Source organism: Corylus avellana, chromosome ca2, assembly GCF_901000735.1.
Source record: "Corylus avellana chromosome ca2, CavTom2PMs-1.0".
NCBI lineage: Eukaryota > Viridiplantae > Streptophyta > Magnoliopsida > Fagales > Betulaceae > Corylus > Corylus avellana.
The window spans coordinates 40,920,790-40,937,899 of NC_081542.1; the positions used below are offsets into that span (position 1 = coordinate 40,920,790).

General features: G+C 34.3%; 1 protein-coding gene across 1 annotated transcript; it reads left to right on the plus strand.

Moving 5' to 3' along the window:
* Nucleotides 1–13,554: 13,554 nt before the first annotated feature.
* On the plus strand, nucleotides 13,555–16,038 carry LOC132172122 (trans-resveratrol di-O-methyltransferase-like). The gene is made up of 2 exons (XM_059583573.1): nucleotides 13,555–14,456; nucleotides 15,359–16,038. The coding sequence occupies exons 1-2, from the start codon at nucleotides 13,599–13,601 to the stop codon at nucleotides 15,659–15,661; spliced, it is 1,161 nt and encodes a 386-aa protein (XP_059439556.1). The 5' UTR covers nucleotides 13,555–13,598; the 3' UTR covers nucleotides 15,662–16,038.
* The last annotated feature ends 1,072 nt before the right edge of the window (nucleotides 16,039–17,110 follow it).

Here is a 17,110-nt window from a genome sequence, read left to right on the forward strand (position 1 = left end):
GATTAAGATAATTAACTACTATATTTTATATATATGAATTTTAAGATTAATTATAATTAAGCTTAATGTATCTTGCTTCTTAATGTTGTTTTCTTAATTTTGTTTCAGTGTATTTATATGCACTGGTGGCTGAAAGTTGCGTGGGTTTCTCTTTTGAATATTTTTCCTCGTACCTTGTCTCAAGTGTGCTGTAACTGTGTAACCCTAATAATGAGACATAATTGGTAGTGCCACTAATAAAGACATGGCCCAAATATTTTGGTTTTAAATTTTTCACGCGTTTTTTTTTTCCCCTGTTGGCGTTAGCGAAAATGACAATTGAGTAAAATTATTATTTCAAATTTGACATGTTGCTCTTGTCAGCACAAGCGGACCGACAAGAATCAGTAACAGTAATTGTTAATAAACTTGGCTGGAATTACACATTTAAAAATTTTCAAAAATTTAATAGTTTAGTGTGACTTTGAGTTGAATTGAGGTTGTTGGTGCTATGCTTGAACTTGGCAAATCTTCTAGTAAGCCAAATTTGAATATACATCTCATAGCTCAACTCAAACAGGTAACCTCATGGGCAAGTCAATCTTAAAACTTTAAAGTTCAATTTGGCCGGGGTCGACTCGATTCATCGGTCCCTAGACATTATGGAGTGCCATTATAAGTTCATAACAACGCTTTCATCCCCGCTCGGGCTTCTTGTGTCCTTTGCTCACTGCTCATAGGCGCGGGACAAACAAAAGCTAATAAGATTGACCTTTACCACTCATCTTTCGAAGCCCCTTTTATCACTTATACCCTTTGCAAAGCACCCAAAACTGACCCTTACCGCTTATCTTTCGAAACACCTTCCAAATCTTGGTATTTTGGATTAGGCCTCAAGACTCGAGTTTCTCATGTTCGTATCAATCTTTTGGTTTGTGTGTGGATGTGGTTGATATGCATGTCAATTTTAGTCATCCAATTATTGTTTCGAGAGGAGTGATTGATATATACTTGCTCACTTTGTTGCACCTATTTCCTGACACCTATAGATGGTTTTTAAAACCACAATTGAAATAAAATTTAGGATTAAATTAATACTTATTTATTCTCTCGGGTTTCACAATTTTATTTTTTGATTGCTATGATTTACTTTTGATCATAGAAGGTCCCTGTGGTTTGCCTAAAGACCGAGATGGTCTTTCCATCCACCTGCCGTTAGTAAACTTAACAGAAATCTACATCATTGACGTGGGGACCAATTACATTTTGACACGTGTCGTAATTGCCAAATTATCAAATATGACTAGATTTACATCCTTGCCACATAATAAATTTTTCTTTTACAAGTAATAAATTAAAATACAATTAATTAATTAATTTATTTATTTATTTTTTTACTTCAGCATCTATCCTGCACAAACCTTTGATAAAAAATAATAGTAATAAAATAAAAACCAAACCCATTCTTCCCCAACCCCATTTCCGGTGATTCCGGCATTGCTGAACAAGATATCCAGGCTGCCGTATTTCTCCAAGGTGTAACTCACCGTTTCCTCAACTTGCTTGTCCTCTCTTACATCGCAATGGCGATAAGTAATCCTCTTTGTACGTACCTATTGATGCAGCAATTCCATGACCCAATTCATCTTGAATGTCCACAGTGTTAGTTCTTGTGTTGGCTTAATTCAGTTCCAAAATGCAGATGCTACTGTTCATGGCTCAAACACTGATATAGAATGCTCAAAATCCAATCTCCACTGTTCATAATGTAGATTCATGTGTTATGAACGTCCCTGCAAAATTTCAGCTCAATCGGACCACAAACGCCCATCGATCGGAGCTGTTGATGAAGACTGGACAGGCCGGGTCCGGACCGCAATTCCCCGGGTCCGGACCTCATTTCCAGAAACTAAAATTTTGCTCCGCAAAGCCATGTCCGGACAGCCCATTAACATGTCCGGACCCCCCGTAAGTTTTAGGCCCAAAAACGTGTTTTTAAGTGGGTTAGGTCTAGGGTTTTGTCAGGAGTATATATACATCATTATAGAAGAGAGAGGCACGAATTTTTACCCCCAGAGAGTTCGTCGGAGGCTATGCTAAGAGAGATCATATGTGGTGAGCGTTAAATTAAATCTCTTAGAGTTTTAGTTATTCCTTTGATAAATCTACGGTTGAGAAGTCTATCGGAAGGGTCCGGTAAAAGGAGAATCACGTTGAAGAAGATTGTGAGCAAGGAGACGAGTTGTAGGCTTGTCGATCTTACAGAGCCAAGGTCTTGCAAAGGGTTGTAAGTGTTCCTAGTATCTGTGATCTCTGGATAATCTTTTGATAGTGATTTCCTGGGTTTGGCTGCCCCGGAGAGGTTTTACTTTTAGATCGGTTTCTAAAAGGTTTCCTCTTCGTAACCAAAATATCTGTGTCTGCCTCTTTATTGCTTTACATATTTTGGGTGATTGAATTGTTTATTGCTTCATACTATTAATTCCGCATAAATTGTGATAAACAAGTTTTTGGAGTCGGTATAGCGTTTTTCAATTGGTATCAGAGCGGGTTCACTCTATTTGGATTAAATTCTTGAGTGAGATCTGTTGACTCCTGTTTGCTATGAATACTTCTCAAGGGGAATATGATCTTATAAACTCCTTCAACAATTTGTTGGAAAAATTCACTCTTTTGAGACATCAATACACAAATTGTTTGGGGGAGTTTCAAGATCTTAAACATGTGAATGAATCTATTGTTACTAAATTGTCTGAATCACATGCTTTAATTGATTCTTTAAAATCTGAAAATTCTGTTTTAGGTTCTAAAGTTGATTTGTTAGAGAATAAATTAAAAGAGTCAGAAACTCAATTGGAAAAATTCTCTAGCAATTCCCTTGAGAATATGTTACATACTCAGAATTCTGATTGTGATAAATCTGAGTTAAGTTTTGATTGTCATGTTGCTTTGTCTTCTAACAATGATTCTACTTCCGAGATAATATTTGTTAAATCAGAAAAAGTAGAAGACTCTTTGGTTAAAAGAAAAACAGCAGCTGCCTCGACCTCACAAGGTAAGAAAGTTAAGAAAATTCATATTGAACCTTGTGTATCTTACCCCAAATATAGAGTCGTCCATCCTCCTAGGAATCTACCTCCTAAAAGGTTTATCCCTACTTGTCATCATTGTGGAAAAGTTGGTCACATTCGACCAAACTGTTTTAAATTGAAACCTCATGTGCATAAAAATAAAAATTCTGTTTGTAGGAAAGATTATGAGGGTTTGGTAATGATGATGGGAGGTGTGTCTAGAGTAGACAAGTTTGAAAATGTTCACGTCTCTACACCTTTATTGAAGAAGGTTTGGGTTAGGAAGGATTATACCATTTACCCATTGAGGGGGAGTGGTAGTGATCTCACCTAAAGTTAGGTGAGTCAATAACATGCCTAGGATTGATTGTTTTGCTTATTTTTGAATATCCTAGAGCGTGTTATTTTTCTTTGCTTTGCATTTTTTTTGTTTTTGCTTTATTGTTTATGCACTGCATTGTTTTTGTTGTTACACTTTCTGTATGAAGAGTATATACATGATTGTTTTGAGATTCATGTTTTGAGGCATATTCATAAAGGATTTTTCAAGAAATTCATATATCATGATCTTTGAAAAGCTTATAGATGAGATGTTGTGTGCGGACCACCAAGATTTTTGTCTACTTGATAATCAAATGTTCAGGAATGTGTAATGTCTTGTGAAGACCTAGAAGTAGTTATTAAACCAAATCATTATTTTGTAGTGGGACCTATAAGATGTGATGAAAGTTTAATGCTAAAGGACATTCATGTCTTGCCTGTTGTAATCTCAATTCAAGCATGTTGTTTTGTTTTGCATTGCATTTTTCTTTGTTTTGCATTTGTTTTTCTTTTGTGTGCATTTCCTTTGTGAAAAATTTCAAAAAGGCAAAAATATGTTACTTTGATTGTTTCCTTTTCTTTCTTTTGTCTTATGCACCTAGATAGTCCATTAATTTCTCATGTTGCATTTTATGGATGTAATTCCTCACGTCTTGGAATGTTCTTAATATGCATGAGATGAAAATTTGTGTCAATGGACTTGTTTTTGTGGTTACCTAAAGCCTGAGCTTATGTGGTACATTTTGCCTATGCTTTATCTTTTGTGCACATTTAAGCTTAAATTGAGGTTTTGTTTCATTTTATTTGTGAGGTCTGTTAGGTAGCCATATGAGGTTTTTGACTAGTCATATTTTTCAAATTGACCATATGCTAGTTGAACCTAGGGCTTAAAAATTCCTGCTTTCTCTATTGTGATAAGCACCAAAAGTTTAAGGACACTTTCTCAAAGAGAAAAATAAACAAAATAGTGAAACAAATAAAATCAAAAGATCATATTCCAAAAGGAATTTATTTCACTGTGTTAAACTTGTGCAAAATATTTTACAAAGAAAATTGTATAGGATGAGAGTGGCTAGGCCCTAGTATGATAAGGTTTGACTTTTGATTTGATATACTTGTCAAAACCTCATGGTGGTGAAACTTTCTCCTCATTTTGTAAATTGAAAATTTTTCTCTTTGGATGGCTTACCCACACACCACACAAGCATAGGTTGAATGGAACATTTTCTTCGCTTGGGTTAAGCAATATGAGTTTCTAGCCATTTCTAGTCTCATGTATATTTTGCATATTTGGAGCATGTTTGGATATTCATTGTGAAATACATGAGTCATTAATGTGTTATCATTTGTGTTCATTTGACTTTTGAGGGGGAGAAACATGTTTCGCATTTTTTAGCTTCTTGTTGATTATTGAGTCATATTTTGAGGGGGAGTTTTTGGTGATGTGTGTTCATGATCTTGCATTCTACGTCATGATCTTGCATTCTACGTCATTTTTTTGTGATCATGAGTTTTATTTCTGTATTCTTGTTCCACATATGCCTTAATATATTTTGTGAAGTGTTTCAGGAAACATGAAGACCTTTTGTCATTCTGTGACAAAAAGGGGGAGTAAATATGGGGAGATGATGGGATTGGCTCGACATTTTGGTTTTGTCACTGAATTGCCAAAGGGGGAGTTTGTTAGTTCTTGTGTTGGCTTAATTCAGTTCCAAAATGCAGATGCTACTGTTCATGGCTCAAACACTGATATAGAATGCTCAGAATCCAATCTCCACTGTTCATAATGTAGATTCATGTGTTATGAACGTCCCTGCAAAATTTCAGCTCAATCGGACCACAAACGCCCATCGATCGGAGCTGTTGATGAAGACTGGACAGGCCGGGTCCGGACCGCAATTCCCCGGGTCCGGACCTCATTTCCAGAAACTAAAATCTTGCTCCGCAAAGCCGTGTCCGGACCGCCCATTAACATGTCCGGACACCCCGTAAGTTTTAGGCCCAAAAACGTGATTTTAAGTGGGTTAGGTCTAGGGTTTTGTCGAGGGTATATATACATCATTATAGAAGAGAGAAGGCACGAATTTTTACCCCCAGAGAGTTCGTCGGAGGCTGTGCTAAGAGAGATCATATGTGGTGAGCGTTAAATTAAATCTCTTAGAGTTTTAGTTATTCCTTTGATAAATCTACGGTTGAGAAGTCTATCGGAAGGGTCCGGTAAAGGAGAATCACGTTGAAGAAGATTGTGAGCAAGGAGACGAGTTGTAGGCTTGTCGATCTTACAGAGCCAAGGTCTTGCAAAGGGTTGTAAGTGTTCCTAGTGTCTGTAATCTCTGGATAATCTTTTGATAGTGATTTCCTGGGTTTGGCTGCCCCGGAGAGGTTTTACTTTTAGATCGGTTTCTAAAAGGTTTCCTCTTCGTAACCAAAATATCTGTGTCTGCCTCTTTATTGCTTTATATATTTTGGGTGATTGAATTGTTTATTGCTTCATACTATTAATTCCGCATAAATTGTGATAAACAAGTTTTTGGAGTCGGTATAGCGTTTTTCACACAGCAACAAGAAAAGCTCCATTCTTTGCAAATAATCTGGCTGCCTCCTCACCAATTCCGCTTGTTGCACCAGTGATGAGGGCCAGCTTACCCTCTAATCTGTAGATTATTGAGAATAAACGATCAAGTTAAAACATGTCTGTATGTGTTTGAGCAAGATGTTGGAATTGTTAGGAAATTAATCTTATTTCCCAAGACAAGTGAGATACGCAAAATATGAAGAATGCGAAATAACAAAGATAAGCAATCACACAAGACATAAAGATTTACGTGGTTCGGCTTAACAAGTCTACATCTACTGGCAGAGACGACCCAGAAAAAATTCACAATCAAAAGATGAGTACAAGAGAGTAATAGGGTGAGAAAACTACTCAAACCCAAAGCCCAAAATACACCCAATTCTCACTTTGCCCAAAGGAGACTAATAACAAAAAGGAAAAAAAAAAAAAAAAAAAACACTCTTTCTTGCTCTCTCTTTTTCTCTCTATTGTTGGCTCACCAAAGCAAATATTACTTTGATTTTTGCTCTTCTCAGTGCTGCATAGCACTTGTCTTTAAATAGGAGCACATAGTCGGTGCTTTTTTCCTACTAAAAGTCCAACAAGGAAACCCACTTTCGTGTAGGACAAAGAATTGAGTTTAGAATTGTGTCATACTCTCCAATTAAATGTTTAAATTCTAACAAACAATATTTTCAATATTTCATAACCATAATATCCAAATTACAAGACCACTTAGATTAGGAATTGAGCTTAGAGTACTAACCTCAAAAAGTGCGACCTGCATTGAGTTATTTTGCACTTCATTAATTAACATGATATTCTCATAAGTGACACACAATCTAGGATTAAATCCCAATAAACTTTGTGCATTTTTTCTTTTGAAATAGTCAAGTATTGTATTTGACTTTCTCATTATCTACAAATAAATTTACATGATCATTTTGGGTCTTTAGAAAATAAAGAAAAAATATGTGTAGGTTAACAATGAACAAACTCACATGAATAACATAATCATCACATAGACTCTTTAAGTTAAACATTACACTTTAACCCTATAATTATTATTCTCTTCCTATTCCATTGATCTAGCAACTTACCCCAAATTTATAATACTCATATTCACATACAATAATCAATATGATTATAATATGACATATTAGAACCTAAACCCCATGGGCATCAATTTCCATTGAACTCATAAAAGTCTAGGGTTAATTAACGCTTTAATTGTAATTAACACATCCAAAGCAATCCTAGTATTCACATACTAAAAGCTCTAATTTAATTCATACTATACAAATTAGGGTTTATGTCCATACTATAAACAGTAGTGAAATTAAAGTTTTAAACCCATTAATCTAACAACCCGGATCTTAAATCATGCATAGAAATCCACTACACACAAAAGCCCCTAGTTAATTTTAGGAATTTAGCTTCTTACTAAAATTCCCCCAAATTCGGACCTAATCAAAAATTTCATAAATTATTATGATTTCAAACTTGAAATTCAATGGGTAGAACAAAAACTCAAAGAAAAACTAGAGATTTCTCAATGGCATTAGTTATAAAAACCCATCAAAATAAAACCTATAAAAAATTCTCATACGGCCATACCAAATCAAGAACCAGAAATCCTCATAGAGAAAAGATCCAAGATTTACATACATACATAAAGAAAATAATAACAACAAAAAACACATAAATTTCCAAGTAGTAATAGGAATTTCCAAGTTTCCAAGCCGACCACCAATCAATGAAGGGGAAAAAAAAGAAAATGAACTTTTCAGATTCTTAACCAAATTTCCAAGCCAAACAATAGAAAAATTAACCAAAAGAAAACCCCAGGATTAAACTAAGAAGTAAGAACCAACAAGTGGAGGAGAGTTGGGGGGACTGGGACCTATCAATTTATTTTGGGGGGGGACCAGTATAATTTTTTTTTTTTTACCTCCTTAAAATGTGCAGGAAGTGGGGAAGGACCATGGACCAGCTGGTCCCACCTCCCTTAGTCTACGTGTAGATCGTACAAACGTGTATTAATGATAGAAACTTTTTGAAAGCTAACTATAGCAATTTGAATAATCGGTAATATCTTTTTTGTGGAAGTGGGGGGGGGGACCATTGCCCCAGCCGGTCCCCCCCTCCCTCCATCTCTGCTTACCACTTATCTTTCGAAACACCTTCCAACTCTTAGTATTTCAAGACTCGAGTTCCTTATGTAGGTATCAATCTTTTGGTTTGTGTGTGGATGTGGTTGATATGCATGTCAATTTTAGTCATCCAATTATTCATTATTGTTTCGAGAGGAGTGGTTGCACTTACTCACTTCGTTGCACCTATTTCCTCACACCTATAGATGGTTTTTAAAACCACTATTGAAATAAAATATAGAGTTAAATACTTATTTACTCCCTAGAGTTTTACAACTTTATTTTTTGATTCCTAGGATTCACTTTTAATTTATTACTTATTAAAAAAATATATATATTATTACGTTGCAAGGGTGTGAATCCAGTCATATTTGATGATTTGGCAATTAGAACACATATCGAAATGTAATTGGTCTCCAAGTCAATGACGTGGATTTCCGTTAAGTCTACTAACGGCAAATGGATAGAAGGACCATCTCGGTCTTTAGGCAAACCACAGGGACCTGGTCCTGTGATCAAAAGTAAACTAGGGGTCAAAAAATAAAGTTGTGAAACCCCATGGGTGAATAAGGTATTTAACCCTAAATCTAATAAAAATCTATCTCATATTCAATGGTAGTTTTAAAAGCCACATATAGGTGTGAAAAAATTGGTATAATTAAGCAAGTATGAGTAAGTGTATCATTATTCTATTGTATTATAATCAACTCAAATTCATTTATATAACTAAGGAGGCATTGCTAGATTGTTATTGTAGGCATATATATCATTTGAGTGTACCAGTTTATTTTGGGGTAGGGATGGGTTAGGGTTATCTAAGAAGGTATCACTAGCTAGGTAGCACTTAAAATGCATTTCTTTTGATTTAAAATGGTTTCCGAGGAAAAAGGGGAAAATCACTAATTTTCTATTGTTTGTTTGGGACCTTTGAAATTGTAGTGAAAATCTTTTTCATTGCTTGGTTGATACAAAAAGATTTTCTAGCAATGATCGGAATTTAAACTGATGCATCGTATTCCACCCCTCAGGACTTGGGATGTTTGGCCCATTGAAATCAAGTGCTATGGTTTTATACAATTCCAATTTTTCCTCTTTTATTTAATGAATTATTCGAAGACTAAATGTTTGCAATACAAAAAGATTTTCTAGCAATGATCGAAATTAAACTGATGCATCGTATTCCATCCTATCCATTGAAATCAAGTGCTATGGTTTTATACAATTCCAATTTTTCCTCTTTTATTTAATGAATTATTCGAAGACTAAATGTATGTAATTGCAAACATGGCAGGTAATTTATAGTCTTAATTTCAGAGAAAAAAAAAAAAAAAAAAAACTAATGTTTTTTCTTATCATGAGATCTTTCTAAAACGGTAATATCTTCTTTTTTTTTTTTTTTTTTTAAGCAATAAAGGGAATTCACTAAAAAAAAAAAAAAAATTAAAAATAGTGACTTTTGGAAGATGACATTCTAAGTCCAAAAAATGTCACTATTGATGTAGTGACGTTTGCATAGCGATATTTGGCAAAAGACTCTAAACATAGTGACTTGATACAATAATAGTAACGTTTGTACAGTAAAAACGCCATTACAATGTGACATTTGTTCAAGCGAGCATCACCATTTTTGGAATGTGACACTTGCACTATTTAAGCGTCACTACTCTTTTATTAAAAAAATATGTATGTATCAAAAACAATTTATAATACTAAAAAAATTATTAAAAAAATCAAATTAATTAAAATAAAAAATAAAATAAAAAAATAAAAAAAGAAAGTCAAAAGAATTTTATTTTTAAAAAAATAATAATAAATTAGAGGGGTGGCTGCTTGAAAGGCACCCCCACCTTAGGGAGAAATTTTGAAATTCTTGGGTGTGTGGTTGTTATAAACGCAAATTTTGAGTTCCAAATTTTTCAAAAGTCACTAATTAGTGTCTTTTGAACAATAACACACTGTTCAAATGGCACGACCTGTCAAACGTAAGTAGTGACGCATGAATACTAATACTATTCAAACGCCGCATTTCACTCGTGAATAGTAAACTATTCAAACATCGCATTTCGCTCGTGAATTAGTAACACTATTGAAACGTCACATTTCAAAGTGTAAATATTGATGCGTGAATAGTAACACGATTCAAATATCTCCTTTTCATAAATGCCGCATTTTAGTGACATATTTCAAAAATTCACTAATTGGGCTCCCTTTTTTTTATTTATTTTTGGTAATCGAAAGGGATAAAAATTTGCCACAAACTCATCTTATAAAATGAATGCCACTTTATTAAATAAGTTTATATGAATTTGCGACAAACCAGTTTGTAACAAATTTTTGCCCAAGAAAAAAAATAAAAAAAAAAAGAGGACAACAAGAGACTCAAAATGCATTATTGTATTTTTGGACTTTTTAATTGCATTATTAAATTCAATAATGCATTTCGAGTGTATGGTCCTACGAAAGAAAAAATTGAGCCAAGGAACGCATGGGATGCCCTTTTCATACTTTTTTCCACCCCTACTATCCGGTCCATCCTTAAAACACGTTGGTGACTCAAGGATGAAGTCTTAAGTACTCTCACATCCTAATTCGGATAATGATAGCAAAATCAAAATGTTATTTTGTTACGTGAATGCTTTTACATACACATAATATGATAGATTATTAGGTTTTGACGAAACCTAGACCCTTTAGATTCGTTGAAGGAAACCTAAAACATTTTCAAACATAAAGTTTGAATTAATTTTCTAGTTACCTTTATTAATTCATAATATAATGACCTTTAAATAGATAAATTATTACAATATTTTCTAGGGCTGAATCATCAGCTCTTATTGGAATATAAACTAAAGCTAAGTCATCAAGACTCTTACATGGAAATAAATAAAGACGATATCAAATAAAAATAAACACAATAAAATATTCTACGGTATCATATATTTTAATATATTAGACTATTAATAATTATTCTGCATAAAACTCAATTCTCATAACATAGTTTTATATTATTTATTTATTAATATAATATTGATGGATCCAAACTTTTGAGCTTAAGGTGATGTTTCATGCCTATTCTCATGGGTTACAACTTACGTAACCTAGAAGGATTTTTTTGGGGCCGGCTAACATTAATAAAAATAAAAAATAAAAATAAAAAACTCTAATTCTTTTTGTTTGTTTTTATACTACAATGTAATGTGTTTCAATCAACCTTTATATATATATATTTTAAAATGATAATCCAAAAGTTTGTTGGAATTAAAACATCACTATTATGAGCAGGGATGGAATGAAGGGGAGGCTGGTATATATAGGTGATGGCCACCCTCAATTCTTGAGGAAAAAAAAAAGTTTAGGTCAAATTTTCGTTTTTAAGTCTTTGGCCCTTACTCAAGCTAGAAAAAATAAAAATTGGCCCCTACCTACAATTTTTTTGGCCCTATCTGTAAATATTTTTGGCCTTGCCTAGTAAAAATTTTGGCTCCACCCACTAAATTTTTTTGGCCCTACTGCTCCTACCCAAAAAATCTTTTGAGCTATACTCATTAAAACCTAAAAACTGATTACTTATTCTCAAATTTTTTTGCCCTTACCCATTAAAAACTGTAGTAACCTTATTTTTTGCCTTTGGCTGGTTTTGGGAGTGGTTCGGCCACTCCCGACTTGCAAAATGGGGGTGGTCTAAACTACCCTGTTTGGCCAAAACCACCCCAAGGCTGTTGGGGTGGCTTAGCCACCGAAACCACGCCATGCTAAAACCACTTGGTTTTTTTGGAAGATTATTTACCTACTTGGGATTTTTTTTTTTTTTTTTTTTTTTGGGTTGTTCCTTCCACTATTGTTTTTTAATGCTACTTTTTGGATTTGATTTCGATTATTTAATGACGTAAGGTGCTGCTACCTTATGTTTTAAGTCTCATTTACCTCCTGGTATTGCATGTCTTTGTCTTCGCATAAACAATGTTTGTGAATGCATTAATAATTAAAAATAATAATGTTAGAAATTATATTTTATCCCACAATATTAATAGGTCAGTTTCAAACAACATTTTGTCTTTTTTTTTTCTTATACAAATAATTGATCAAAGAGTTAGTTAGGACTAAGACATCAATATTAATGTAAGATAGTTGTACGATAAAAATGTGATTCCAACCAACATACACTTGGATAATTTTTTTTAACAATGACTAATTTAATGGTTGGTTGGGACTAACACTTGGAGCCTGTTTGGGATTGCATTTGCGAAATAGAACTTTTAAGTCAAAAAAAGCTTTTTGGCAAAAGCTTCATTTTTAACCTTTTTTCAAAAGTGTTTTTTTGGCTATTTTTAGGCTTATTAGACCCTTAAAAGCGCGTTTAATTTTTTTACCAAACATGTATTTTTTTTTCTTCAAACGGACATTTTAAGTGTTAAAAGTACATTTTGATCCTTTAAACGCAATTTCAAATAGGCCCTTAACTATTTAGGGTTGGCGGGTTCAAGTGTCGGGTTTGTATCAACTCAGTTAACCTGTCAACACGTTTATGTCAACCCGAACCCAACACGTTTATTAAACGGGTCATAAACGTTTATGACCCGAACCTGTTTAACCTAAACCCTAAACATAAAACTATGTGTCAAGGTTAAATTGTCAGCCTTACTTAACATTGTGAGATAGTTGTATGATAAAAATGTAATTTCTAACCTTACTTATTGAAAAATCTTGTTGAGATATGTCTTACTCATTCATTACATTTAAAAAAGAAAAAAAAAAGAAATCATAATTGATTTCATGACTCATCTGAATGTAGTTTCAAAATTGAGAATATATATATGTATATAAAACAATCACGTTCGCACGAGTCACTATCGCTTGAGAAACTATTGGACAAAGTGCGAGCAATAATTCTACACCTATCTCTCTCAAGCGATGGTTAAGTTAGAGTTGAGCAGAGTTTCAGTCAATTAAACTCTCCAAGAAGTCATGTGCTGATTGGTCTACACCAACATAAGTACAAACATGTTTAAGTCACACATGGCCCCGGGTGACTAAATTATTGGTCTGTCAAAATATCTTGTAAGAAACACAAATGCTATGTACTCTCACTTTCATACTTTAGGTGGTGCATAATTGAAGTTATAACATCCATTTCAAAATTTTTGGTAATATTTTTGTAGAAAAAATTATACTTAATTCTCTTAAATTTTTATTATTTTGTCAGAAATTCAAAAATCTTCAATTTAGTGTTATACTTAATTCTCTTGAATTTTTATTATTTTGTCAGAAATTCAAAAACCCTCAATTTAGTGTATCGAAATCTTAACAGATAAATACCAAAATTACTAAAATACCCTCCTATTTGTTTTTTTTGTTTTTTTTAAATTGCAAGGATTCAATCATTTCTCTGAATTTAACAGAGTTTTACAGAGTTTTGCAATATATATATATATATTCCGTACGTATACGTGTGTGTTGAATTTCCGGAAATGAAAATGCAGCTTCAAACCCGTCTATATAAGAAGATGGTGCTGGAGCGAGATGTACGTGCAAGAAGCTCTGCAACAAAGATATCATCATCAATTAATGGATATCGTTCATAGCCAGGGAGCAACTGAGCTGTTTGAAGTTCAGTCTCACTTGTACAAACACATATTCAGCTTCATAGATTCCATGTCACTCAATTGCGCCATTCAGCTAGCCATACCCGACATAATCCACACCCATGCCCGACCCATCACTCTTCCACAGTTGGCCTCCAAGCTTCACATTCACCCCAAAAAAACCAGCTGCCTCCACCGGCTCATGCGCTTGTTGGTGCACTCCGGCTTCTTCACTAAGACAAAACTTCATCATCATCATCAAAATCATCCAGAAGATGATGAAGAAAAAGAAGAAGAAGAAGAAGGCTATGGTCTCACACCTTCCTCTAGGCTCGTCGTCAAAGATAATGTCACCAGCCTGTCACCATTTGTTAAAGCAATGCTGGATCCTGTCCTGGTGAGCCCCTGGCATGTCTTGGGAGATTGGCTTCGGGGGGGGAGTACTCAGGAGCTGACGCCCTTTGAGAAAACGCATGGGATGAGCATATCGAATTACTTAAACCAAAACACAGAGTACGGCTGCGTTTTCAATGAAGCCATGGCCAGTGATTCCCAGCTTATGAGCTTCCTCGTTGACGACTACAAGCCCATCTTTGAAGGCTTGGGCTCGTTGGTTGACGTTGGAGGGGGTACCGGGACAGTGGCGAGGATCATTTCTCAGGCGTTCCCTCACGTGAAATGCACGGTGTTTGACCTTCCACACGTCGTTGCCAACCTGCCGGAGACTACCAACTTGAAATATGTTGGTGGTGATATGTTTCAGTCTATTCCTTATGCAGATGCCCTTCTCTTTAAGGTTTGCAAATATATTTCCGCATCTCGAAATGCTTCGTTTCGTTTACCCTAATCATCATGTTTCAGCACTTTTGTAATTGTATTTTTAAGGTTTAAAAGGTTTCAAAATCGGATTTCGATGTTTTATTAGTATGCAATATATGTCACTCTTGTCGTTAAAATTTATACACTACAAGAAAAATGGTCTTTATCGACCAAACTTTTAGTAGCGACTCCAAAGTCGCCATTAATAAGGGGTCATTAGCGGGAACTTCCAAGTCGCCGCTAATAGTGGACGCTAAATACCCGCTAATAAGATTCAATTAGCAGCAACTTTAAGTCGCCGCTATTGAGTGGACAACAGCGGCAGCTCTCAAAGTTGCCGTTGATGAGGGGTCAATATTGACAACCTTTATAAAACTATATAGTTAAATAAAACTATTAATAGGCAAAATGTCTTTTATACCTTAATAAAAATATAAAGTTGTTCTAATTAAATTATATATATATATATATATAACAGCTTGACTCACAACTAGCCGTGAGTCAACCGATCATTATTTTGAGCAATTTGGCATCTTCCGTTAAGATTTAACCCTAAACTCTAATGGTAGATGTGACATTGCAAAGTTTTAAAGCATGTCAACTTGACATTGTAACTTTTTAAACTTTATAAGAGTATGATTACAGAAGTACCGAAAGATCATGGGGTAAGTCAAATTTCCTCCTAATTTTATTTGGAAAGAGTACTAGTGTTCATTTTGGCCATTAATATTGGTCAAAACATGAATCTTTCTACCTTGTCCGCTGGATTTTGGTATTTATGTCTTTAACCACAGTTATGTGTCTATCTGTCGTAAGAATTTTGCAAACTTCCATAGTAACATGATATATATATATGTGTGTGTGTGTAATATTTGGCAGTGGATTTTGCATGATTGGAGCGATGAGGAATGTGTGAACATTCTGAAGAGATGCAAAGAGGCGATTACAAGCAAAGGTAAGGGAGGAAAGGTAATAATCATAGACGTGGTGATAAATGAGGATAAGGATGAAGATGATATTACTAAAACAAAGCTCTTCTTTGACACACTCATGATGGTTGTCAACACTGGAAAAGAGAGGGAGAAGAATGAATGGGAGAAGCTCTTCTTCGATGCTGGCTTCACCCGCTACAATATAGTTGCCTCCTATGGGATGAAATCCGTTATTGAGCTTCATCCTTAAGATTAAAATAATTAACTACAATATATATATATATATATAATTAATCTTAAAATTCATGTGTGTATATATATATATATATATATATATATATACATGAATTTTAAGATTAATTATAATTAAGCTTAATGTATCTTGCTTCTTAATTAAAGTTGTTTTTTTTAAGGTTGTTTCAGTGTATTTAAATGCACAGGTGGCTGAAAGTGGGGTCGGGTTCTCTTCTGAATAATTTTCCTCGTACCTTGTCTTGAGTGTGCTGTAGATGTGCAACCCTAATAATGAGACACGATTGGTGGTGCCGCTGATAAAGACATGGCCCAAATTCTATGGTTTTAAATTTTTCATGTTGAGAAATGCTATTTAATATTGGTGGTTTTAGTTAAAAAGAAAATTGAGTGAAATTATTATCACAAAATTTGACGTGTTGCTCTTGTCAGCTCAAGCTGACTATTAGTCAAAGAATTTTTTCACAACTTTGGTTTGAACTCAGCTCAGATTAGGGCTAAAAATAGTGAACGGTTAATAGCGGCCTGTTAACCACCTAACTATTTAACCACTTTTGAAAGTGGTTAGAAAAAATCGCTAACCGTGCATGTGTGTATGTATATATATATATACTAAAAGGGGACTCAACGAGTAAGTTAACATAAGCGGAAGAATTAAAGACATAGTGCTGAATTTAAACATAAACTGCTTGAAATAATCTAGGTTGAATATGAACAGAATATCTAAATGGATACACAAAGATATAAACATAAAAATGAATATGAAATGTTGAAGATACTTCAATTGGTATTACAAATTCATAAATCAACATAATGAAAATAGGGTATGTGAAAATAAGTACTTACGAAAATATGATGTAAAATTAGCTTGAAGAAGCTTTCATTGAATGAAACATTTTGTAATACATGGATAAAATTCTGACATACATATTTGTGAGATATCACTGATGTTCAGAGAGGGAGAAGAGAAAGAGAGAGTATTCTGAAATCCGAAAGAACCGAATACCTATTACAATCAGGAAGATGCTATAAATAGAAAGATAAAAAGTTGAACACTGTAGATGAACAGTGACTTGTCGTCATGAGCAGTGATGAACAATACTGGCCGATATGAACAGTGTTGATGACTGCCAAAACAGTGATGAACAGTGCTTGCTGTATTTGAGCTTTGGACTTTTAATTTTTTCAATCTTCACTAAGGTCATAAGGGTCTTGGGCTTCTTGTTAAAAAGGCTGTATTTGGTTTGTAGAAGAGGATGACGAAGTTGGGCTTTGTTCTCCTTGGTCTTCAATCCCTTCAGCTTTAAGGAGAAGGCTTCTGCAAAGATCTTTGAGGTGTTTTTTATATTGGACTTGAACCATGGCTACAGCAATTTCTATCTGTAAATGTGATTTATTTGTCAGGAATTGGCTTTGAAGTGTGAAGGATGGAAATTCTGTCTGTATT